Raw genomic sequence first — 24530 nt, forward strand, 5'->3', positions numbered from 1 at the left:
CTCCAGTGTTCAGTGTCACATGATCTTCAGAAATCATTCTAATATGCTGATTTACTGCTCAAGAAACATTTCTGATTATTATTATCAATCTTGAAAACTGCTTAATATTTTCCTGGAAACCATGACACTTTTCAGGATTCTTTGACGAATAGCATTTATTTATTCTATTTATTTGAAATTATTTTTTAAAAAACATAATAAATGGCTTTACTGTCACTTTTGATCAACTTAATGTGTCCTTACTGAGTAAAAATATGAATTATTTTTTAAAAATCTTACATCAAATTTATAGCAAAAAAAATGTAATTAATTCAAATTAAAAAATAAAATAAAAACATTTATTTAGACAAAATAGTGCAAAAATTGTAACATTAGCCATTTCTCATCAGCTCATCAGTCTCAGTCAGACTTTTAATGTTGATGCATTTCTAGAACAGAGTGTTTGTTGTGTGTAGCGTCAGAGGTTGGTCCAGTCGGCTAACGGCGTGGAGACGGCTGTGGTGGACGGCAAGCCAGACATCGAGAATGGAAACGTGCCAGAAGACAAAACCACTGAAGATAAAGAGAGTGAGCTCACCTCACCGTTCAGGTTACCAGGTGAGGAACCCAGAGTTTCTTTTCAGAAGACAATATTTGTGCCAAAATCACCACATACATGCAGAAAAGAAACGGACGTGATAGAAATGAAAACGCACCTCAGAAAGGAGCAAAAAAAGAGCTTTTTAACCTAATCCTTTACCGGTCAAAAATGATTGGTCTTTTAAAAACTGTTTGTAAATCTCATTATGCTATATTTTTATCAAATCTTTTATTTATTTAGTCATTTAGCAGACGCTTTTATCCAAAGCGACTTACAAATGAGGACAACAGAAGCAATCAATTGTAGCATTAAAACAACTAAAAACAGATCCAAAACTAAAAGCTAAAACTTTATAAATACTACCTATACACATTTTAAAAATAAAGAAATTAAATAATATTGACAAATGCATACAACAAAATTTCAAAACTTAACATTTAAATGAAAAACAAAAATAAAGCTAAAAACAATTCAAAATATTAAAGAACAAAAGGTATAAGAGTATAATAATGATTCTAACATAACACTAAGCCAAACACCAAAAAACAACTACATATGTGTGTATGTGCAACCATACACACATACATATATATATATATATATATATATATATATACATACACATTTATAAATTCAATATATATATTATTTCATTTCCATTTAGTTTGTTGAAGTATTAAAATAACTCAAATTAAATAAAATTAAAACTTAATAAAAGACCTATACAGACATAATAAATTCAGACATAATTTAACTAAAATTAAAATAAATAACAAATACAAATAATACAAATCAAACGACAGTAGTTTATCAGGAATCTTAAAAAATAACACTTACATGCTAAAAAACAACAACTTACACATAGTAAGAAATGGTTATAAAAACTGAAACAGAAGTGAAACAAGTAGTAGGAAATCTTGGATTCAGTCTTTTTGTCAACTTGTTTTCTTACAATTAGCACAGGTTTTAGATCTCTTTTTGGATTATTTGTGGATATTTTTGCCAATGTTTACTCAAAAACTTAGATCACTTAATCCTATTATTAATCACTTCCAAAAAGAGATGCAAAACTAATTGAGGAAAAACATGTTGATCAAAAGATTGAATTCAATATTTGGTAATAATATTGCATAATGAGAGATTTTCAAGCAATTTTTGTAGGCGGGTCATTTTTGACTCGAAACAAAACCTAAACAAGTACAAAAATGATCCAATTTTATGCTATATTATCACCATATCTTGGATTACATTTTTTTCGTCGACTTGTTTTCTTTCAGTTAACACAGGTTTTGTATTTCTTTTTGGAAGTGATTGATCGTAGGCCTCACTGATCTGAGCTCATGCACCTGAGCTTTTGAGTGAAATAAGCATCATTTGTGGATAATTTTGGTAAGAGATGAGGGAGGCCTTCGATCAAAAGATTGCATCCAATATTTGGCCAATATGCTTGTTTAAAAAAAAAAGAAAAACCTAGAATCTAAACCGGCCATTAGAAATCATGATCGGTGCATCACTAATTAAAATACTAAATAAAAGGCCTCAAATTGGAAGGACAATCTGGCCTGTCTTTTTCTATTAATTCTTTAATAGTTAGATCTTAGGGAGAAAAGCCGAGGTCAGGGATTTTGGGCTTAAAAAGGTTGGTGACCACTGGTCTAATATGATAACATTAACTAGCATCAGGAAAAAGAAAATCCTGTCCCAGTCATCAAACTAATTTAATTTTATTTTATTTAATTTTATTTAATTTTATTTTATTTAATTTAATTTAATTTAATTTAATTTAATTTAATTTAATTTAATTTAGTTTAGTTTAGTTTAGTTTCATTTCGTTTCGTTTTGTTTCGTTTTTGTTTTGTTTTGTTTTTTACAACATGAGGGTTAAAGGAACAGAAGATGAGTTTATAGTACTGCAGTGATCTTGTAAATCCGTATGTTGTGTGTTTCAGACGGCTGTATGAACAGAACTAAATGGCTGATCTCTTGGCCGCTGTTATTGATCCTGTACTTCACCATCCCAAACTGTGCCAAGTCTCGCTGGGAGAAATGCTTCATGCTCTCGTTCATCCTCTCCACCGTCTGGATCGCCGTCTTTTCCTACTTCATGGTGTGGATGGTACGTCTGTCAATCTCTCTCTCTCTCTCTCCGGTTGGTCTGTCTTGTTTTTATGAAAGCTTTACTCTGGCTTCTAGGTGACGATCATTGGATACACGCTCGGCATTCCCGATGTCATCATGGGCATCACGTTTCTGGCGGCGGGCACGAGCGTCCCGGACTGTATCGCCAGCCTGATCGTGGCTCGTCAAGGTAGATCGTTCGCTCTGTTCTGATCAATAAAACTGTGGCAGGATGAATTTAACATGAAATACAGACTGTTTTACTTTCACGTATCTGATCAAAGCAGAACAGAACAGAGAATGTGATTTCCTGTTCCTGTGTCACTATCAGTCACTTTACTTCAGACATGGACTGCATCTCAATGCTGTCTGCCCTGTGGAGAATCCAAGATTAGCGTACAGAATATAGCTTTTAGGATGAGTTTGTAATGGTTCTCTTTTGACTCTTCCAGCCATAGAAACATATTGAGGCTCATATTACATTGAAGTTCAAATTTGTGTATCTAAAAGATTAAGTGTGTAATTTCTGGCACCAACTGGTATTTTTATAGTCCATGTTTTTGAGCCAGTGATTTTTTTTCTGGAGACAAAAGGAGCAATATTTTGATAGTGATGACATAATGATTAACAGCTGCATTTGACTAAATAGGTTTTCATTTGTTAAATTAATAATAATAATAATAATTTGTATTATTATCATTATTGTTATTATTGTTGTTGCTTTTTATTTGTTTTATAAAATAACCCTATATAGAAACACTTCTTGTGGCTGCTTTTCTGCTGTTTACTTTATAGTTTTGCATTTCTATTCAAAAACACTTATTTGATCATTTCTGGCACCAAATGTAATTTTTATAGTTAAATGTTTTTGAGCAAGTGTTTTTGAACCTGGACACTCAAACAAATCAAATCAAATCAAATCAAATCAAATCAAATCAAATCAAATTAAATTAAATTAAATTAAATCAAATCAAATCAAATCAAATCAAATCAAATCAAATCAAATCAAATCAAATCAAATCAAATCAAATCAAATCAAATCAAATCAAATCAAATCAAATCAAATCAAATCAAATCAAATCAAATCAAATCAAATCAAATCAAATCAAATCAAATTAAATTAAATTAAATTAAATTAAATTAAATTAAATTAAATTAAATTAAATTTTATTTTATTTTATTTAATTTTATTTATTATTATTTTTGTATTTTTTAATTAATTAATTTTTTTTATTTTTGTTATAAATTTTTTTTATTTGTTGTTTGTTCCATTCATGTTGATGTTTGTTGTTATTATTATATGTTTATAATTATAATTATATATTTTAATAATATAAATAATATAATTTTTTATTTTATTTTGGTAAAATGTACTTCTTGTGGCTACTTTTTCTGCTGTTTCATTTATAGTTTTGCATCGCTATTGAAAAATATAGTTTATTTTTTTCTTTTTGTCAACACTTTTTTTCCCCCACCACTTTCCTTATTTTGCATTCCTTATTAAGTTGCTTATACCTTTTTTGGCTTTAGTTTCACCACTGATAAATGTATTTAATAAGTTACTTTTTCAGTTAATTTCCTTTTTACAATGCTGCTCCTATGCAAACTAAGATGCAACCAGTTTGCATTATATCATGACAAGCCACATCACACTTCAGAGACTTTAGGAGAAATGACCTCTGAATCAGCAAGATGAGTCGGCATTGCTTGTTCAGTCTGAAAGCGTATCTCGTTTCTGCAGGTCTGGGAGACATGGCCGTGTCCAACACCATCGGCAGTAACGTCTTTGACATTCTGGTGGGGCTCGGCGTTCCCTGGGTGCTGCAGACCATGGCAGTCAGTTATGGATCAGTTGTAAGCACATCCAGCAGCTCGTTCTGTTTGAGCAGAGATCAAGCTGTGCTCCTCTGAAACCAGCAGCTTCTATTGAACACGAGTCTGAAACACGAGATCTGTTTTTATTGTAATGGTGTAATGGCACAGTGGCATTGTGGGAGCTGATGATGCTGTTTCCTCCCTCCGTTCAGGTGATGATAAGCAGTCGGGGACTGGTTTACTCGGTGGTGCTGCTGCTGGGATCTGTCGCGCTCACCGTGAGTAAATCAGCAGGTTCTCCTGAGACGATCAGGCTCAGATGCAAGCTGTAGACTTCCTCTGTGAATTCTGCTGAAAAGATAAAAAAAATTGTTCGCTTTTGAGTGACAGGTGTGCTAATTTGGAGGAATTCTGCAAGCACAGATATCGTGTGGTCTGCTCATAGTTAAATACTTTCGCTGTTAATTCTGGTATCACAGTTATCATCATTAAAATTAATACTTATCCTTAAGTAGAATTTTTGACCATTGCTTAAGTGTGGAGAAAATTATACATTTATTAAAAAAATGATAAACATCTGGATAAATAAATCAAAAGAATAATGATACAAAAATCAGATAAATTGAAACTATAGTATTAAATATTATAAATGTTATAAAATGAGTTATTTCTAATGTTATTACAAAGTGATCGTTTTTTTCAGTTTTTATTTTATCTGCTGAATATATTTTGATAATCAAGTAGTTGATTTTTAATAAATGAACTAATAAAACAATCAAACAATAGTAAAAAAAACAGATAAATTGAAACTGTAATATTCAGTTTAGCACTTTATAATATTGAAAAGACAATAAGTTTTAACTTTTTTGTCTAATGTTATTACGAAATGACTGGCAATTAAACTCAATATAGTTTTTTTTTCTGAATATATTTTGATATTTAAATTGTCAATTCTTTTAATATAAATCAGCTAATAAAAATCAGCTAATAAAAATGGATAAACTGAAACTATAATATTATATATTATAAATGTTATTAAATAGCAATTAATTTCTAATGTTACAACATAGGGATTGTATTTTTGGTTTTTATTTTATGCACTGAATGTATTTAAAAAAAATTGTCAATTATTAAAAAAAGATATATATATCAGTAATTAAAAGTTGATCAATTTAAACTAATATTCAGTTTAGCACTTGATAATATAATGACAATAAAATAAAAAATATATTTATAAAGTTATTACAAAGTGATTGACAAATGCTTAAAATGAATATTGCATTTTTGTCTGAATATTTTGATTGTAAAATAGTTGATTCTTTTAAATCAAAAACAAACAAAAAAAAACAGATAAATTGAAACTGCAATATTCAGTTTAACACTGTAATATAGAAATGACAATACAGTTTAAATTACAAAGTTATTTCTAATGTTATGAAGTGAACGGAATGTTGGATTTTTTGCTGAATGTTTCGATAGACAAATGGTTGATTATTTTAAATCAAATAATAATAAAAAATGTATAAAAACATAAATTGAAACTTTTACATTTTTATTTTAATGTTGTTATGAAGTGATTGACTGTTGCTTAAACTGAATATTGCATTTTTAGTTTTTATTTGCTGAAAATGTTTTGTATAAATTGCTTATTCTTTTAAATAAAAATAAAAAATCAATTAATAAAAACAATAAAATGAAACTATTCAGTTTAGCACTTGATAATATAGAAATGGCAATAAAATAAGAGTTATTTCCAGTCTTTTTATAAAGTGACTGACAATTGCTTTGTAGTTTTAGTTTTTATTAGCGAAATGTTTTAGTAATCAAACTGCTAGACATTTCCTAATTGAGAGCCCGATTCTTTTAATAATTTATAGACTTATTAAATGAGTACTGCATTGCACAAATTGACTCCTGCATGTAATCAATCAAAGGAAGTTTTTTCTCCTGCAGATTCTTGGGATTCATCTGAACGGGTGGAAGCTGGACTTTAAGCTGGGCATCTATGTGCTGGTGCTGTACGCCGTCTTCCTCTGCTTCTCCATCATGATCGAATATAACGTCTTCACCTTCGTCAACCTGCCCATGTGTCAGGAAGACTAAAATCCCATGGGCCGCTCCGTATCCCAGAATGCACCATCCTGATGTCACAACCTCCGTTCTTGCACTCCAGAACCACCATCACCTCAGACTGGACGAATGTTAGTCTTCATGAGGACTAACGCTTTATTCAAGCTCCTTTCATTCGACTCGTTTCACTGTGGATGGATGGACAAACGGATACGATCTTCCACTTAAGCTCATTTTGCTGACCTCTGACCCCAGATTTCGATCTAGAAAGAGGAACTTGTCCTCGGCAGCTCTTCTCTTCCAGTTTAATATTGTAAAATGCACGGCAAATATGGAGTCTATGGACGAGCATTCATCCTTTTCTACATGCCTACACTGATATCTTTCTTTTTCTTAGTCACTTTGTTGAAAAATGTCTTTTTTTTTTAACCGCTGAATCTCTTCGTGAAGTCTTTATTGCTCACACAACTGTGAATTCTTTTGCAGAATATCATTTTTTTTAGCCTAAAAGAAATGCAAGAGAAATTAACATTTTCCGTTATTATTGTGTCCTAATCGGGTCAATCGCCCATGCAAATCCGTGCAGTCTCATTGGTCTAAAAAATCTGCATATTAATCATCAACAGTGATGCAGCTGGCTGTGATTATGTTGCAGCATTGACTCTTTCGTTGCAGACGGACTAATTACTTGTCATTGGAAGCATGCCGTGCCTGATTAGGACACATGCATGGTTATTCTGCATACAAGATTTTTTGAATCAGTATTTTTGGTCTTGGTTTTTTAGTAGAAATATCTAAACATCATTTAAACAAGAAAAATCTACTCGAAAACATAAAGACATTGAGTTATTAAGAGATTGCAAAGAATACATCTTCAATTAAGTTAATTTGAATTATTTTCTTACATCATTTACAAATTGTTTTGAGCATAAACCTGAGTATTTGGTTAGATTTATGCTTTAAAAATTAATTTAGAAATGCAAGAGAAATGAAAGTATTACATGCTATCCATTTTTATTCTAATAAGAGTTGAAAAAAATCAGTTTTGCCTGATTAAGAGTTTTCGAAGTCTGTATCTTTAATAATTAAGTTGATTTGTTTTCTCAAACTTGACTAAATTTAGTTCGATTTTTTCTTTTTTTTTAAAGGAAGAAAAATATAAAAAAATGCAAGAGCAATTAAAGTATTGTTTAAATCATCCATTGCTATTGTAATAAGAGTAAAAAAAATGTAGGTTTAATAGTTCAAATTGAAATATTTGAATTGTAAGAAACTGTCAAATTCAAATGTTTGAGTTGCAGGAAAAATCAAATGAATTCAAATTTAGTTTGAATGATATTTAGATATTTAGAAAAACAGACATAAATACTGATAATGAATAATTTTGTTTTGCATTGTGAATTTGTATATTTTATATTCAAAAAACGCAGTGTTCTTGTTTGATGATTTTAGGAGGTTTTGTCTTAGCCTCTTTGAGAGCTCTGTGAATATAAACTTGCCTACAAAGAGATTTAATAATCGTATTTATTAATAGATGAGCATCTGCGATGTGGTTTCTGGTGGTTTTGGGCTGGTCTTGTGCTCTTGAGAGGCACATGAAGCCATTCTTTCATTGTGAAATGTAGAAATTAGCACTTTAAAGCATGCAAGTGAGCGGTTCGGTCTCATTCAGAAGTGCTTCCCTCTGTCAGACGTGTGTGTTTGTGTGTGTGTATTTGTGCGTATCAGGGGAAGATCTCCAGACAGTCCCTCACATGACCAATCCATGCACTGCAAAAAATAATGTTCTTACTCAGTATTTTTGTCTTATTGTCCAGTACAAATACATACAATTTCTTGAATCAAGATTGTCTTGTTTACTGAAAAATATATCAAAATTAAATTAGTTTTTGCTTAAAACAAGAAAAAGTATCTCCCATTTGAGTCTGAAAAATACAGTTAATTCAAAGGGAAAACAAGATTATTTTTTCCGTTGGCAGATATTTTTCATTTTTAGATTCTTGTTTAATTTATTATTATTATTTTTTATTTCAGAAAACAAAACTTAAAAGGCCTATCATAAGTCATTTTAATCTCATCTTGTTTTATTAAAAGGTATATTCTTCAGATTTTTTTTTAAGTAAAAACACTTCGTTTTGATAAAGTTTTCTGAAAAAAAGACTTAAGAAGCAAAATGACTTAAGCCTTGTTTTCAGAAAAATTAAGTTGGTTTAAGCTTTTCTTGTTTTAAGCAAAAAAACACTTGCTTTTGAAAAAAACTAATTTTCCTCTCAGGTCTTCTTTTCTGAAAAATTAAGTGCTTTTACTTAAAACAAGAAAACATCTGAAAAAAATGTCAGAAAACAAGATTTGAGATGCAAAATTACTTAAGATAGGCCTATTAACGAAGTCTTGCTTTCTTAAAAATATGTATCAAAATGAAGTGAGGTTTTGCTTAAAACAACAAAAATATCTGCGAGTGGGGTCAGAAAACAAGATTTCTGTTCTGATATTTCTGTTTTAAGCAAAAACTTACTTAAAAGCAAGTCAATTTGCTTCTCAAGTAAATGCATCTTGATTTAACAATGTATTTGTACTGGAAAACAAGACAAAAACACAGAGGAAGCTCATTATTTTTTTGCAGCGCAAGCACAGCCATCATCAGCACGCGACTGCAGTGCATTGTGGGACGTTCCACCGAGGTGATCTCCGGACAGTCGTCTCCATGGCAACCACGGCCCTTGCCCGTTTCCGACCCGGCAGCTACAGAACCAAACCTCTGTGGAGACGGTTTCCCGTCATGCGGATCGAAACGTGACACAAACATTGTGGGAATCCGCAGCTGTTTTTGTGTCGGAAGAACGGGGTTTATGCAATATAAGAGCTGCTGTTTCTGTGCACAGCATACGGACAACATTTTTTATGAATGTTGGGAGTGAAATAGCAATAGGATGTGGACTTGTAGTGGACACTATGTAGGGAGGAAGTGGCTTTGCTCTCCAGGGCATTAACTTCCTCCTCACAGGGCGCTTCGAGACTCAGACACGGACTGATGAGTCACCTTGAACTTCTGAGCAGAAGACGAGTTTCAATGAGAAGCGATGGAAACTATGAAGGTGTTTATTTTTTCAGCACGTCTTGCGCATCCTGCAATCTCAACTTCATCCAGAGACAGTTCCTGTAGTTCCTCTGGACTTTTCGTACAGACACTTCATGCATTTCTGTCTGATACAGGAACATTTCAAATACAAAACCAAGCATAGATTAATATTCCCTAGTGCCAGTTTGTAATAAAAAAAAAAAGTGGGTTAAATCTCACAAAAACATGTCCATGGTAGCCTATATTTCACCCCAAATCAAAAGCTGATGTTATATTTTGCACATGAAGTCTTTTTTTGTGCCATTAAAATTGTTCATTGTGACACTGATTTCATGAAAATGAAGCACATTTTCCCCTTAAACTTACAATGTTTTGATGTTATTTTTTCGGTTTGATTTGTTTTTATAATTTATTGAATATGGAGCCCCGCACGTGGCATGCAGGAAAAAAATAGTAGGCTAAATCGTGTGCACGATTTACTATTTCGTTCCCTCGATTTATAAATCACACACACACACACTCAATACGTGTATGAACTGCGACCCCATGCACTGTGAGATCAACGTGGTGTGGGATTCATGTCAACAATAATAATAATAATAAATGTAAGATGATCAAAATATAAATATATCTATATTTCATGTAAAGTTAGTTACTATGAACCATAACTGAATACATCTGTAACACATATATGAATGTATTGTCATGCTTTAATGGACATATCCAACCGATGCATTTTACTGTAAAGCAATAACATGAGAAAAAAAAATATATAAATATATATGTGAAAAGAACGATTCCTGTACATTTGTCATATGAATTTTTGAGAAAGGAATGTTTAAAATATGTCACAAATTAAACGATGCCATTTATACCTGTTGCATAGTTTTTGTGGCCTGTACCATGTTTTAAATGAGCTTTGTGTGTGTGTGTGTGTGTGCATAATGTGATGTGAACAATTAAAGGAATAATTAACCTAAAAATAAAAAATTTGCTGAAAATGTCCTCACTCTTAGGCCATCAAAGATGTAGATTAGTTTGTTTCTTTCAGATTTAGAGAAATGTAGCATTGCATCACTTGCTCAGCAATGGATGCTCTGCAGTGAATGGGTGCCGTCAGAATGAGAGTCCAAACAGCTGATAAAAACATCACAATAATCCACAAGTAATCCACACCACTCCAGTCCATCAGTTAATGTATTGAGAAGTGAAAAGTTGCGTGTTTATAGGAAACAAATCCATTGTTTTAACTTCAAACCATTGTTTCTGGCCAAAATAATCCATAATAATGCTTCCTCCAGTGAGAAAGTCCATCCCCTGTTGTCCTCTAACATCAAAATCCACCCACATATTTGTTTAGAACTGTTTTGGATTGTAAACGGAGCAGATTTCTCTCCTGATTCAGATGAGACAACTTTTTAATTGGAGAAAGCAATATTATGGATAGAGGACTCAAGCTGGAAGCAAGGGTTTGAAGTTAAAACGCCTTGATGGATTTATTTCTTAAAATCATGCAGCTTTTCACTTCTCAAGACATTAACTGATGGACTGGGGCCCATTCTTCGTTACGTCGCTAACTCTGGATTTGCTGGATTTGATTGTTGATGATTTGGCATGATCTTGGATTATTTGGTTCTTCGAAGCTCATCCTGGACTTGCTGTCATAGCAACAGGTCCATAAATTTAAACCTGCTCGGGAGCAGCTTATTTCATATAAACAGGATTAGATTGCATCTTTTTAAGTGGAATTGATATTAAAAAATCTATCCCAGCCAATGCTACTTTATTACAAGAGTACCCTACTAATCCGGGGACAATCATTTAAAATAATAATAATTAAAAAATGTAATTTTAAATAATATTAATGTTGTGTAATCTATAATACTATAGACACTGACATAATATAGCCAGTTTTACTCATTGAAAGATTTATTCGTGATAAAATAATAACTTTATAATTGTATTGGAGTCTTACACACATGCTGTACAGTTAATCTGAGTCGTGCATTAATTTGAGTGCTGACAGCTATTATGGGAGTGGCTTGATGGAGCGCAGGAGATTCAGATAACTTGATCTTGATCTCAGATAACTCTTAAGAAACTTTAATTAATGCTGTCACATAACAGATCTGCTTCAAAGATAAAATTACATGAATTGCTAATTTCAACATTGAAATAAGTAAAGCCTGTATAAATTCTAGAAATCGTGAATATAAATAATTTGGTTCTGTAATCATGTAAAAAAATAAAAAAATAAAGTGCACATTTCATCTATTATAACATTTATGTAGTTTTGTTCACTTGGCTGTTTCCTTATCAAGTTTTTCGTTAGGTGTCTTTTTTAATTATATGATGTCATTACGTTGCTGTCTTGCCGCCAGCCAATCGCTGCATTGCTGATCGTGGTTTCGAGTATCGATACATCTGGACTTTACAGGGAACACGAGAAAGCACAGTAATCTTAGACAACTTAATCCAGATATTTTAATCAAATCCACAAAATTCGTTTGAAGAACCGAATTAGCCAGAGATCAGTTATCATGATTAGAAGATCTGGCATCTTTCAAATCATCTCAGATGTATTAAGCGAGGTACGAAGAACGGGCCCCAGAAGAAAAATAATGTGTTTTTTGAACATTAAAGCATGTCAACATATTCTGTTACACCAAATACACAAAAAAATGATCTTTAAAAAAAGCATCATATGACCCCTTTAATCCAGATATTTTAATCAAATCCGCAAATTCGTTTGAAGAACCAAATTAGTCAGAGATTAGTTATCACGATCAAATCATCAGATGTATTAAGCGAGGTACGAAGAACGGGCCCCTGGAGTGGTGTACATTACTTGTGGATTATTGTTGTTTTTATCAACTGTTTGGACTCTCATTCTGACGGCACCCATTCACTGCAAAGCATCCATTGGTGAGCAAGTGTGTGATGCAGCAGCGATGCTACATTTCTCATCTACATTGGATAGCCGGAGGATGAGTACATTTAAATTTTTTGGTAAACTATTCCTTTAACAATGAATAATAATGCATTTTGTTTTACCAATTTAAAAAATATATATATATTAAGATGGCATTTCATTACAAACGAGAACAATTTCTGGTGCGGTTGGGGATGTTCAACACTAATGGGTTAATTGATGTGGTTTGGGTTAGTTAGTGGAGGCAGGTGTTGCCGGTTACTGAGAACCTTTAAAAACCTTCTCTTTTGAGAGTGCAATATGGACTCTTTACATTTCATATGCTTCTCAGAAGCGGAAGTCGTCATGGGCAAACATCAGAGCTGCGTTCAGCCCCGACAAAATGGTGCAAAACGGTTTTTTAAACGGAAACGGTGGTGTGTTGAACACCCTGTTCTGATGACGCAAGAGTTGCAACTATGGCAGCTGAGAAGGCCATTCTTTGTGTTCTTTTTGAAGAATTTTCGGAGCCTGATGAAATCGGTATAAATATGTGTTTAATACTGCAAAATATGCTTGATGTAACAGTCACTGCCCTTGCCGTCCGGAATAAAAGAGAACATCCCAATCGAGTGAAGGGATTTGTGGAAACTGTGGTTCCTAATTATTGTGATCCAACATTTGCTTCGCATTTCAGGATGAAAAGACAAACATTTCAGGTGAAGGATAATCCACTTCTTACCTCCGAGACTGTGTTATGATCTATATGACCTTATTATTTTTATTGTGAGTATTAGGCTTATCATTATTGCTGATCACAGTTGTTGTGCTATGATATTGTAATATTTACCATTATATAATCAGAGGGGTATAGAAAAGTTTATGAAAGTCACTCCACAATACAATAGCAAAATATATAAATATGTATAGTATTTTTATGTTACATTAATCAGTGTCTAGCATACTTTCCTAAGGAAAGGATATGGACCAGAAGACATTGCAATTACTAAATGATATTTAGACAGACTTAAAGAAGTTCCAGATCTATACTTGTGCTCTTATTATTTCAGTTATTTTGCCTTTAATGTAAATAAACGTGCAAACAATATACTTGCTCTTGAATTTATTTTGATGTTAATCACATCGTGTGAGCTGTCTCTTTAATACCGCGTGGTTTATGTATGCTGCTGCTGATTGGCTGACATTTGACACCCACCAAACAAGAGAAAATGTATCTCAAACCCCGGTGCACACCGTTTCCAGGAAACATGTCGTTGAAACCGGAAACAGTAGCAAAACGTTGCGCACCGGTTTGAGCTTGAACTTGCCCCTGTAGTTCTGAACGGAAACTACAACAACTATATAGCCTATATATTTTTCCCATTTGCCCCAAATAGCAAAATAAAAATCCACGATAGCGTTTTTATTAGTTTCTTTACTAGTTATTTTAATAAATAGTTCAAAAAGGCTTCACTGAATCATGAACTCACCCAGTCCGTCAGAACTACTGCATCAACTTACTGAACGGCAAGTTACATTTTATTGCATTTCATTACAGTGCAAAGCATCAGCGCTTGCTGTGCAACAAAAAAAGCAAAGATCTATTCTCTTCTTGTATTCCTCACGTGTTCATGTTTATTCTCGTCTCTATGGCTTACCATAAACCTTATGTTAATGCATTGAAATTAGTTTGACATTCCTAATTGAATAGGCTAATATAGCATGGAATCCCAAAAGATGTTAACTATAAAACAACATATGCATCTTCCCCTTCATATTTCAAATGATTGGATGCTTTGTGCAGCAGATGGCAGACTAACATCACCGTTTGATTCACAGAGATTTCGCAGTATCAAATCACTGGATGTTCAGCATTAGACAATAGGCCCATTTGCATTCTTAAGTCACTCTTAAATGCTTCAGTGCTCCGTAAAAACCAAGCCAAGTGGCATTTACTCTTAAAGAATTATCTCAAGCACAGACTGCAAGCGAAACATTTGACAAAAAACAACTTCCGGCAGCATTTGGGCACCTATGAGACTTGCTTTGATCATTTAATATCTATTGCAACAACATCTAGACATTTGAAAGTGTGACTTTAAGTGTGAAAATATGCTGGATCACTTTATGTGCATTAGTTATAAGTGTGACAAAGAATAATTGCATTGGAATCAAACCTTGGTTTAGTAAGTATGTTCTTGTAAAAGCCTTTGACTATAAACCGTTTTTGAAATCTCCTGAGTGAGCCTCTTCATCATCATCATCATCATCATCATCATCATCGTCTGTGCTTTTAAAACTGATTGATGTTTGATTTAATGGAGTATTTGTATGTGAGAGATATAAACCATCTGCAACAGTTAAACTCCCTCATTTTTTCAGGTAAAACCTCTTATTAAGGGGGCAATTCAGCAGATGCCAGTGTTGCAGCATTTGCTCCATAATTACAGCAGTTTGACTGGTAAAGCTGCCATTCTGCTCTATCAGTCAAGCGGATACAACAGCCTGCTAGGTTAACTCTGTCAGGCCTTTTTCAGCATTATACTGCCTCTAGCTGAATGACTGTCATTTTCATAACTGCATATAGTCTACATTTTCATGTATGGCCACTTTATTTATTTAGGTACATAAGAATCACATTCGAACAGACTTGTATTTATTTACATACAGATCACGTTCAAGTACACTTGTTTTATTTTTCCATATTTTTATGTTTTTATTTAGTTACTTACATAAATATCACATTCAAGCACACGTGTTTTTATTTGTCTGTTTGTTACTGTTAAAATGCCTTTTTTCATGTATATTATTGTTTTTACCCTTGTCCAAGACTTTCAATCTTCAAATCTTTCAATCACACATTCACAGAAAATAAGGTTACTTCCACGTTGCAAGATAAGTCATTCATATGTATACTATAAAGGCATTTTTATGTTTGTATAATACAAATAATATATTATAATATATAATAACCTAATAATTATAGTACTGTAGGTCGCACTTGATGTGCAATGTAAGATTTGGGTCCTTAAACTTAATCTTATGTTGTAATTAACCATTTTAAACAAAAGTTACAAAAAATGAATGATGCATGTAGACAGTTTGTCTTCATTAGCGCAATCTAATTAAACGTCTGTCCTTCTAGCAAGACATAGTGACACTCAGTTGTGCTTTCCAAACAAAACCTGCCAGCACACAAGACACATTTCAATTCAATTATCGTTTAAACGTACCTGTCATGGATGACTTCCCAAATGAACCAATTGCAATTTTGGATTAGTTCCATAAGTTGCCTTGAAATACTAAAAATGGCAGAATTTGCCATCACTAAATTGGTTAACCTCTGACTGCTGAAGTTAGCAAATCATGATGGCGGATCTCGAGCTTTCCTGAGCGCTCTAATGGAAGCCTGTGGATGTTTGGTATGATGGAGTTCATGAGCATTAATGTAACTTGGAGGACGCCCAAGTCACACATTTGCGGGTGAGTGTGTGATTGCAGGAAGCTGAACCTTCATTATAAATCTGCCTGGTTGTTATTAATGCAAATTGCTTTTTTGATCTTGTGCTGCATCATTGTATTGAAATCCATAACGTACAGAAAACCGAGAAATGTTGTCAGTAACCTTGCCTGAACACACTCCGAGTTCCCGCACCTTTTAACAAATGAATTTCTGTGGCTTTTACAGTCATTCATGATTGCTGGATTAGTTTGCAAGCAATTGTAACGTTTATTATATAAAAAGATATGATAACCATAGAAATGTCATTTTTAATCATGTGAATCATTTTTTCAATCATATGAAATTTCATATGGCTTGGAAATCACAATTTTTAAAATGACTTTTATGATTACTTGGTTACTCTGCATTACAGGATTAAAAATCATATAGTTTGCAATCAACTTTTATATAAATATGTCCTTTTGAAATCAAGATTTTAAAATTATTGTATGCATATCAGGGTTATTATAATGAATTAAAACTACAAATTAAAATGTAAAAAACTAAAAGTATTTTTAGTTTAACTTTAAGTACTGAAATAACTAAAACTGAAACCAATTCTGAAAATACGAACTATATAGACATTAAAAACAAAACAAACAAACAAACAAAAAAAGGCAAAAACACAGCAAAATTTAAAATGAAAACAGGAAATGTAAAAATCTAAAAATTCTAAATATTAACAAAAACTATAATAGTATACGATGATACTAAAATTACGCTTATTAATTTAATTAACTACATGTCTTAAAAATGTATTTCTGTGATTTTTTTCCCCTAGTCATTCAATTTAAAAAATATATATATTTACTATAGAAATTTAATTTCTAATCACGACTTTTAAAAGATTTCATGCATATCAGGGTTATTATACTTAATTCAAACTAAAATTCAAACTTTAACTTAAAATTTAAAATAAAAAAATTGAATTAAAAATATTTTAGTTTGGCTTTATGCACTAAAATAACTAAAACTGAAATAAAAAAATTATTACAACCTATTTAAAAAACAAAGCTAATAAAAATGACAAAAACACCACAAAATGAAACCTTTAACAAAATTTAAGATGAAAATGGAAAATATAAAAATAAAAATGAATTCAAAATAATTAGCCTACAAAAAAGCATATCAAAGTACACTAAAATAACACTGATGCATACTGTGTATTCAAATGATTTAATTAAATACAGATCATAATTAAAAAATGTTCTGATATTTTCAGGTTTCCTTTGCCAGAAGTAACCTATGAAATAAAGTACTTGCATTTATAAAGAGTTTAATCTATTAAAACACATGATTGACACCCAACATAATTTCTTCCATCCTGCGCTGTCTCTTTTGAAAGTGCAACCATAAATAGGCCACAAGTTTGGTTACACTTGCAATGAAAAGATGATGAAATGCAATGCGAATATACTTATCATGCATTGAAAATACTTTTTATAATGCATTATAAATACAGGCCTCGGGTCAAGTGTTACCATCTCCTCTCTTTGTCATTTTTTGAGCACTAAACACACATTTGAAGGCTTGCGACCCTTTGACTGGTTTTAAAGCGAGGCTGAATCTTTAATGTTGTAAAGCAAATGTAAGAATGCCTGAGGGGCTGCTGCCATCTGAACGGGGTTTATTGATGCATTTCGAGTGAAAGATGATGTTCCTCTTCCATCTCTTTGCTCTTCACTGTAAATGATAACAAGACTCCGCATTGTGCACAGAAATCAGTTCCACATCATTGTACTTTTTACAATACCACATGCTTAATTTTCGCACTCTCACATATATTTGTCTAAATACTCTTTGCATTTACAGTATGTGATTAAATATTCTGGTAAACACCCACACTACTGAATTATAGATCACAGTGTAATGCTGTATTCACTCTGTTTTGGGCTGAAGGTTGAGATTGAATTTTTAATATTTATCCAGAAAAAAATGTTTTTGCACAGTAATATATGTACTTAGATGCAGCCGCCGCATCCACGTCTCACACAGATGTAGATGTTGATAGATCAATGGTACGTATTGTATTCGAACCATGGTATATTTTTCCTATTAGATTTTATGACATCCAATAACAAAAATAGATTTAGTTGTTGTTGTTGTTATTATTATTATTGAAAAAAATAAATACAAATTTGTGTAAATTTCCATATTGAAATTGGTCAATTCTATTTATTTCCTGAATTTATATGCAAAAAAAAAAAAAAAAAAAATTCGAAGATGTAAATAAAACAAAGATTATTGCCATACATTTTGCAAGAAAACTTCTAAATTTTAAGTTTAATTCAATGTTACTTACCGTTTCTTAGTAATTATTCCAATTAAGACAAAATCTTTACCAATTACCACTAGGTCTTTTATATATATATTTAGTTTATTTAGTATAATTAGTTTTTGGGGGGCTGCACTGTGATCCGTTAATAGAGTCTTTTAATGTCATCTAATGATTCTTGTTATAAATATCTTTTGTTATATGAACTATTGTTATGCTAAATTACATTTTAGTGGGTGCTTTCTGTAATTCATGGTGACAAATGTATGTTTGCTCATAAATAAATAAAATTAAACATGACATTCTAATGTTCGTGAAAAAATTAAAGCTGTATTTAACTTTTATTGTTTTGATTCTTGAAAACCCCTTTTTGTCTTTGACCCTTATTTCAGTAAAACTATGTTAGATAGTTGATCTGTGAACAACAGAATCTGTTTAACTTGTCAAAGATGCAGCAAACAAAAAATGTAAGTGTGGCACAAATGTGTATTACAGTATTTATACTATTTCACCTTTAAGTTTTCTGTGTTGCACATCTTGAAACTATATTTACAGTCATTTTCACTTGTACATGTGGGTAAATGCTGAATGACTATTAGAATAGTGCAATTTTGATGCATGTGTCTTCTGTTGATGAATATCCCTCTCTGGTACCATTCAGAAAAACATGCAATCAGTGTTGTGTTTTTTCTAAATAGAGTTAAAGTAAATGGTATGTTGCCATATGAAACACTGTACCGTAGATGGATATTCATGCTGTCAGATGGTGGGTGGACACTAAAGTAGAGAAATTCTTAAAAAGCACAATACGCTTCGGAGTGAGTCAACAGCACCCGAGACCACCCACCATATGCAGGTGGCAATAAATGAATGTTGCTGAAATGGAATACATCAGGTCGCTACATATGTTGAATAAATCAGACATGGATGATAAATGGTTTTCACATTCGCACCGCGTACAGAGGAAAGGCTGTTTAATTCTGCGGTGTCCAGGCCTTAGTGTTTTAGGAATCAGTTTCACGCTGTGTGGCTTTAGAAAGGTGAGTCCCTGCTGATGGGGGCCACACGTAATTTATTTCATTTTCCCAGATGCCATTTACCCTTCCATCCGCTTCCACAGACACGGTGTGTTTACTCAAACATTAGAGGAACTGATTTAAACAAGGGCTGAAATGGAAATCCTCTGTTCATGTGGAGAAAAAGTGTGCGGTGGCCAGCACAGGGGTTGCCAGGTCTGCGTAACAAAACTAGCCCAATGGCCAATCAAAAATGACAATATTCCAAATATCAAAACTCAAAATATGCAATTCCAACACCAATATACATATTTTACAGTCACTGTTATGCAAATTGAAAACCACTATATTGTAGTGAACATAAACTCAGCTCAAAGGCTCCATACAGTACCAGTGGCCCTCCTTCAAAAAGTGGTAGAATATAAAATATTCCAATACATGCATTTCAGTCAAATATAATTTATGCAGTATGTCAAACTATTAACCCGTGGAGGAAGAATCAACCTGTGGCAACAGTTTAAAAGCCCAATTCTAATGGAAAACTGCAGACATGGCAACCCTGGGCTAGCAGCTCTGTTAGCATAAAAGCACTTCGCAAATAGCAAAAAAAAATTTTCTTATTTTTTTTTTAATTAAATACAACTGAATCCTCAAACAAAAATGTAAAAAAAAAACAAGTACACAAGTGGTTTATATAATAATAATAATTATTATTATTATTATTATATAATAATAACAATGATAACAATAATAATCAATTTACCAACCAAGTGGTAGTGTATTCACTGACTTTTTCCTAAATAATTCCATAAAGGTCATTGGACACAAATTTCTTACTTTTTCCTCTAATTTTCATTTCTTTAAATGTCAACACATCGTAAAACACAAGTGCAAACACGTACTGCAGGCATGTAGGACTACTCCCCAGCATTTGGTCATAAACATCAACCTGACCTAGTTCCCTCAATAATAAATTAATTGCATTCTTTTTCCATTCTCCCATTCAATACTTGCAAGAGAGGCAAATATCTGATGCACCTTGACAACATGAAGTCAGACACAAAAAAATGGATGTGGAAACAAGAGTTTGGTCTCTCAAACAGGAAAAGTATTTTGCACCACAGTCATTCTGCTACTTTACAGAAAGAAAACAGCACTTGGTTCTTCATTGCAAACTGTGGTGAACGAATTATAAAACACTGAATGTTTTTCTTTGAACAACACAGCTCATATTTGGCTGATTTACCTCAGTCCAGAAGAGGACGGAGCACCTCATAATACTGGACCAAAGTACCTCAAAACAGTTAATTAGTTCATATCTGGTGGTTCGAATGCTCCTTGTTGGCTCAAAATACTCTATTTTGGTTCCTTGGTCATGTATCCATAATCTCCCGTGCTGGAGTGGGTTCATGTGGGAGGCTTGTGGCATTCGGCAGAGCTTGTCCATGTCCCATCGAGTTCTGCTGGACTTCCATAGGAATTCCGGTTGCGTTCTCTCGATTTGGGAATTCTCGCGACTGTTTCCGGTACTCGAGAAAGGTGCATACCTTGGTCGCAATTGCCACCACATTCTTGCCGACAAAGATGGTGGAAACCCGGCTGTCCTGGAACAACACCATGTTGACGCCACGTATGAGGATGGTGACGATATTGATGGTAACCAGACTGAGAAGAGGATAGAGCATCATCTTCTGGGGAGACACGTGGTCGCCCTGCACGCTGATCTCACTCAGGGACACGCAGGGAAGAATCAGAAGCAAAATGTAGCAGTAGAAGAACATCAAACCTTCCGCCCAAATGGGCAAACCCGTCCGCTGCGGCTCCCAAAGGTTTGCCTGCATATCCAGCAGGTCCAGCAAGTCCAAAGCCACCCAGAAGAGCCGACCCCTCATGTCCTCCTTCCTCCGAAAGGTACGGACGTATTCCATGCTGTCCAGAGCCACCAGAACCAGGTAGAGGCCTGGCACACAAATGGACAACAATAAAGTCAAAGCCTTGCGGGCAACAGTCTCCAGACTCTTGCGATCAGCCTTACAGTTCTGGAAGACAAAGTAAAGCTTGATCTCCAACACGAAGATATAGAGGAACCAAAGGATCATGGCATATCCTCGTCGAGCCGTCCGCACTTCTGCTCCAACCCAAACCGCCACATAGCGAAGGACGATGAGAAAGCAGACGTCCCCAACAAGGACAATGATGCAGACGCCAATCTTTCGTGGCCCCTGATTCTGCTCCACCAGGTAGGCGTCCATGAATGCCATGCTGGTCATGATGACAAAGGTGGTAAGACACACATGCCGCTTGTTCGGTGGTGGCAACACCATGCTGAGGGCCACCACCGCATACACTCACTCACACCAATGTTGTCCGCTCTGTTGCACTTGGGTTCGAAGGACTCTCGAAGTAGCTGGTCAAGCCTTACTGAGCTGGTTGGAGCAGTTGCTTTTTCATCCCAGTTCAGTGAACTTTATGCATTTGCATTCCCTATATTTTGTAAACTTGAACAAAGTGAAAAGAAAGTATTCTACAAAAAAGCCAATTGCTCCCAACTGATAGTTGGATTCACTGCTTTGCAAGGGTCATATTGATTGTAAATCTGAAGAAACAGTGTTAAATTATACAAAGTGCCAAAAACGCTCCAGAGCAGGATTACTTTGCAATGGAAATGCAACTCTTGAAGACCGAAGAGACCTAGTTTTGCAATCTTGGTCTCGGCAAATGATTCTTCTCCGATTGATTGTAAATCTGAAGAAGCAGTGCTAAATGATTCAAAGTTCCAAAAAAGGTCCAGAACAGGATCACATTTCAATAGAAATGGCACTCTTGAAAACCGAAGAAACCTGTTTCACAGTCTTGGTCTTGGCAGATAATTCTTCCCTGGCGCACTAAATGGAAAAGAAATCCGCCCATTAATCAGCAGGGTCAAGCTTTATTGTGCTGGTTGGAGCAGTTGCCTTTTCAACGCAGCTCTGCTAACTTTGAAGGCATTTGCATTTCCAATATTTTGCAAACCTGACCCAGGAAAAAAGCCAATTGCTTCCAAATGACAGTTTGATTCACTGCTTTATAAGGGATGAACTGATTGTAAATCTGAATATATAGCGTTAAATGATAAAAAAAAGTGCCAAAAACGGTCCAGAGCAGGATTGCTTTCCAATGGAATTGCAACTCTTGAAAACCAAAGAGACCTGTTTCACAGTCTTGGTCTTGGCAAATGATTCTTCCCCAGTGCACTAAATGGAAGAGAAATCTGCCTATTAATCAGCAGGGTCAAGCTTTGACCCTTTTCAACCCAGTTCTGTGAATTTTGAAGGCATTTGCATTTTCAGTATTTTGTAAACTTGACCCAGAAGTAAAAAAAACGTATCCTACCAAAACACCAATTGCTTTCAATTGACAGTTTAATTCACACTGCTTTGCAAGGGTCGTATTGATTGTAAATCACAAGAAACCGTGTTAAATGATACAAAGAGCCAGAAAAGGTCTATAGCAAGGTTACTTTGCAATGGAAATGCAACTCTTAAAGACTGAAGAGACTGAAGATAATCTTGGTCTTGGCAGATGATTCTTCCCTAGCACACTAAATGGAAGAGAAATCTGCCCATTAATCAGCGAGGTTGTATTGATCCTGTTAGACAGCATGCCTGCCCGACCTCAGCATTCTCAATGAGATGGCATAACTTTCCTCTTTCATGGTCACGCGATTGGAAGGTGATGTGAGGATACATGGGTTTTCCCGGAATCTTTGCATGCATATGCTGGATTGTGGGTCAAAGTTCTTTGGGCCAAGTACGGTTGGGGTAGGTCATTTTGCTTGTAAGAGGAAGGTAACTTTGAGAAAATGGAGTATAGGAACCGAATGTTCAGACTGTAGATACTCAGCAATTACAGAGCAACATTTGTTTGCATCTGCCAATGTGGAATTGCAATGTGGTTTTTGAGGGCTGGTGGTCTCCATCCATAGATCATCCAGACATAGGGTCAGTGGCTCCAGGGGCTCCACATCTGTCTATGGCTCCCCCAGGGGGAATCTCTTTTACAGGGCTTCAGTTTCATCCTCGTCTGTTCTTCTGACACAACCTGGAAAGAGAGAGGCAAGAAAATGAGCTGTCAGCACAAAGTGGATAATAAATCACGGCTCACTGCTTGGAGCCAATGGCATATCCGGTCCTGCCATTGTGTCAGCATCATTTAAAGACATGTGATAACATTGGGAAAATACACTGTTACACAGCCACTTATTCATTTGCACTTTTTAATAATACAGGGGATGCTCACAAAACTGTACAATCCTGTGCAATAAACCAAGGAAATTTTCTTTCTTAAATATATAGAAAAAATATTTCTTCTTCATCTTTATTTATTTATTTATTTTCCATTACAAATATCTCAAAATTCTTAAATCAGGATAATTTAGAAAGAAAATGACAAGTCTTGTTTCTGGAAAAAAAAAAATGCTTAAAGGGGTCATATGATGCGATTTAAATTTTTCCTTTTTTTTTTAAGTGTTACAAGCTCTTGGTGCATAAAGAAGATCTGTAAAGTTGCAAAGACTAAAGTCTCAAATCCAAAGAGATATTCTTTATAAAAGTTAAGAGTCAACCACGCCTACCTAAAATGGCTCGTTCGAACATGCCCCCACATGTCTACGTCACGATGTGGGAAGATTTGCATAACGCCACCCAAATGTTCACGCAAAGAAAGAAGGTGTAACTTTTATTCTCGCTGTAGTATTGTTGCCGCCGCCACCGCCATGTCGTGAAGGCGCTGTGTTTCATTGTGAAAGCGAACTACTTTGTTTGGCCTTCCAAAAGAGTACGATATCTGCATCGTCATGCCTGGAGCTGATCCGTGCTGGTCGCTGAGGAAATACATCAACTTAGCACTGTGGATCGCCGGATTCGTCGCTCACTCAGCATGCCGGCCGGTCCTCACTCTAGTCCCCGGCCTCTGCTCACTCTAGGCCTCCGCTCACTCTAGCCCGCCGTGTGTGATGCTGTGTTTCGTTGTGAAAGCTAAACTACTTTATTTGGCCTTCCAAAAGAGTCAGTGGTCAAGTTGTATTTACAACACTGTTCCAGAACACTTCAACCCAAATATTCAGATGTGTGCAGCACATTTTCTTTGTAAAAATCAACACGTTTCAGAAAGGCGGGGCATAGAG

At 34.3% G+C, this 24530-nt stretch overlaps 2 protein-coding genes across 2 annotated transcripts in view; one reads left to right on the forward strand and one right to left on the reverse strand.

Annotated features, from left to right (window-relative positions):
• LOC107669463 (sodium/potassium/calcium exchanger 4-like) overlaps nucleotides 1-7601 on the forward strand; it is a 42324-nt gene extending 34723 nt beyond the window's left edge. The window contains exons 12-17 of the mRNA XM_016461702.1: nucleotides 456-597; nucleotides 2530-2696; nucleotides 2774-2888; nucleotides 4440-4552; nucleotides 4726-4791; nucleotides 6467-7601. Of these exons, the coding sequence (XP_016317188.1) occupies nucleotides 456-597; nucleotides 2530-2696; nucleotides 2774-2888; nucleotides 4440-4552; nucleotides 4726-4791; nucleotides 6467-6616 (753 nt within the window). The 3' untranslated portion in view covers nucleotides 6617-7601. The remainder of the gene's footprint in view (nucleotides 1-455; nucleotides 598-2529; nucleotides 2697-2773; nucleotides 2889-4439; nucleotides 4553-4725; nucleotides 4792-6466) is intronic.
• A 13090-nt stretch (nucleotides 7602-20691) lies between these two features.
• LOC107669431 (transmembrane protein 121-like) lies at nucleotides 20692-22106 on the reverse strand. The gene has a single exon (XM_016461643.1). It carries the CDS (start codon nucleotides 21688-21690, stop codon nucleotides 20740-20742), a length of 951 nt encoding a protein of 316 aa, XP_016317129.1. The 5' UTR covers nucleotides 21691-22106; the 3' UTR covers nucleotides 20692-20739.
• Between the last annotated feature and the right edge of the window lie 2424 nt (nucleotides 22107-24530).

The sequence above is a fragment of the Sinocyclocheilus anshuiensis genome, unplaced genomic scaffold (assembly GCF_001515605.1).
Source record: "Sinocyclocheilus anshuiensis isolate Anshui unplaced genomic scaffold, SAMN03320099.WGS_v1.1 scaffold96, whole genome shotgun sequence".
NCBI classification, from domain to species: Eukaryota; Metazoa; Chordata; class Actinopteri; order Cypriniformes; family Cyprinidae; genus Sinocyclocheilus; species Sinocyclocheilus anshuiensis.

Bases quoted from the DNA above. Each gene is read 5' to 3' on its own strand.
- LOC107669431 (XM_016461643.1), bottom strand. From the start codon at position 21,690: ATGGTGTTGCCACCACCGAACAAGCGGCATGTGTGTCTTACCACCTTT.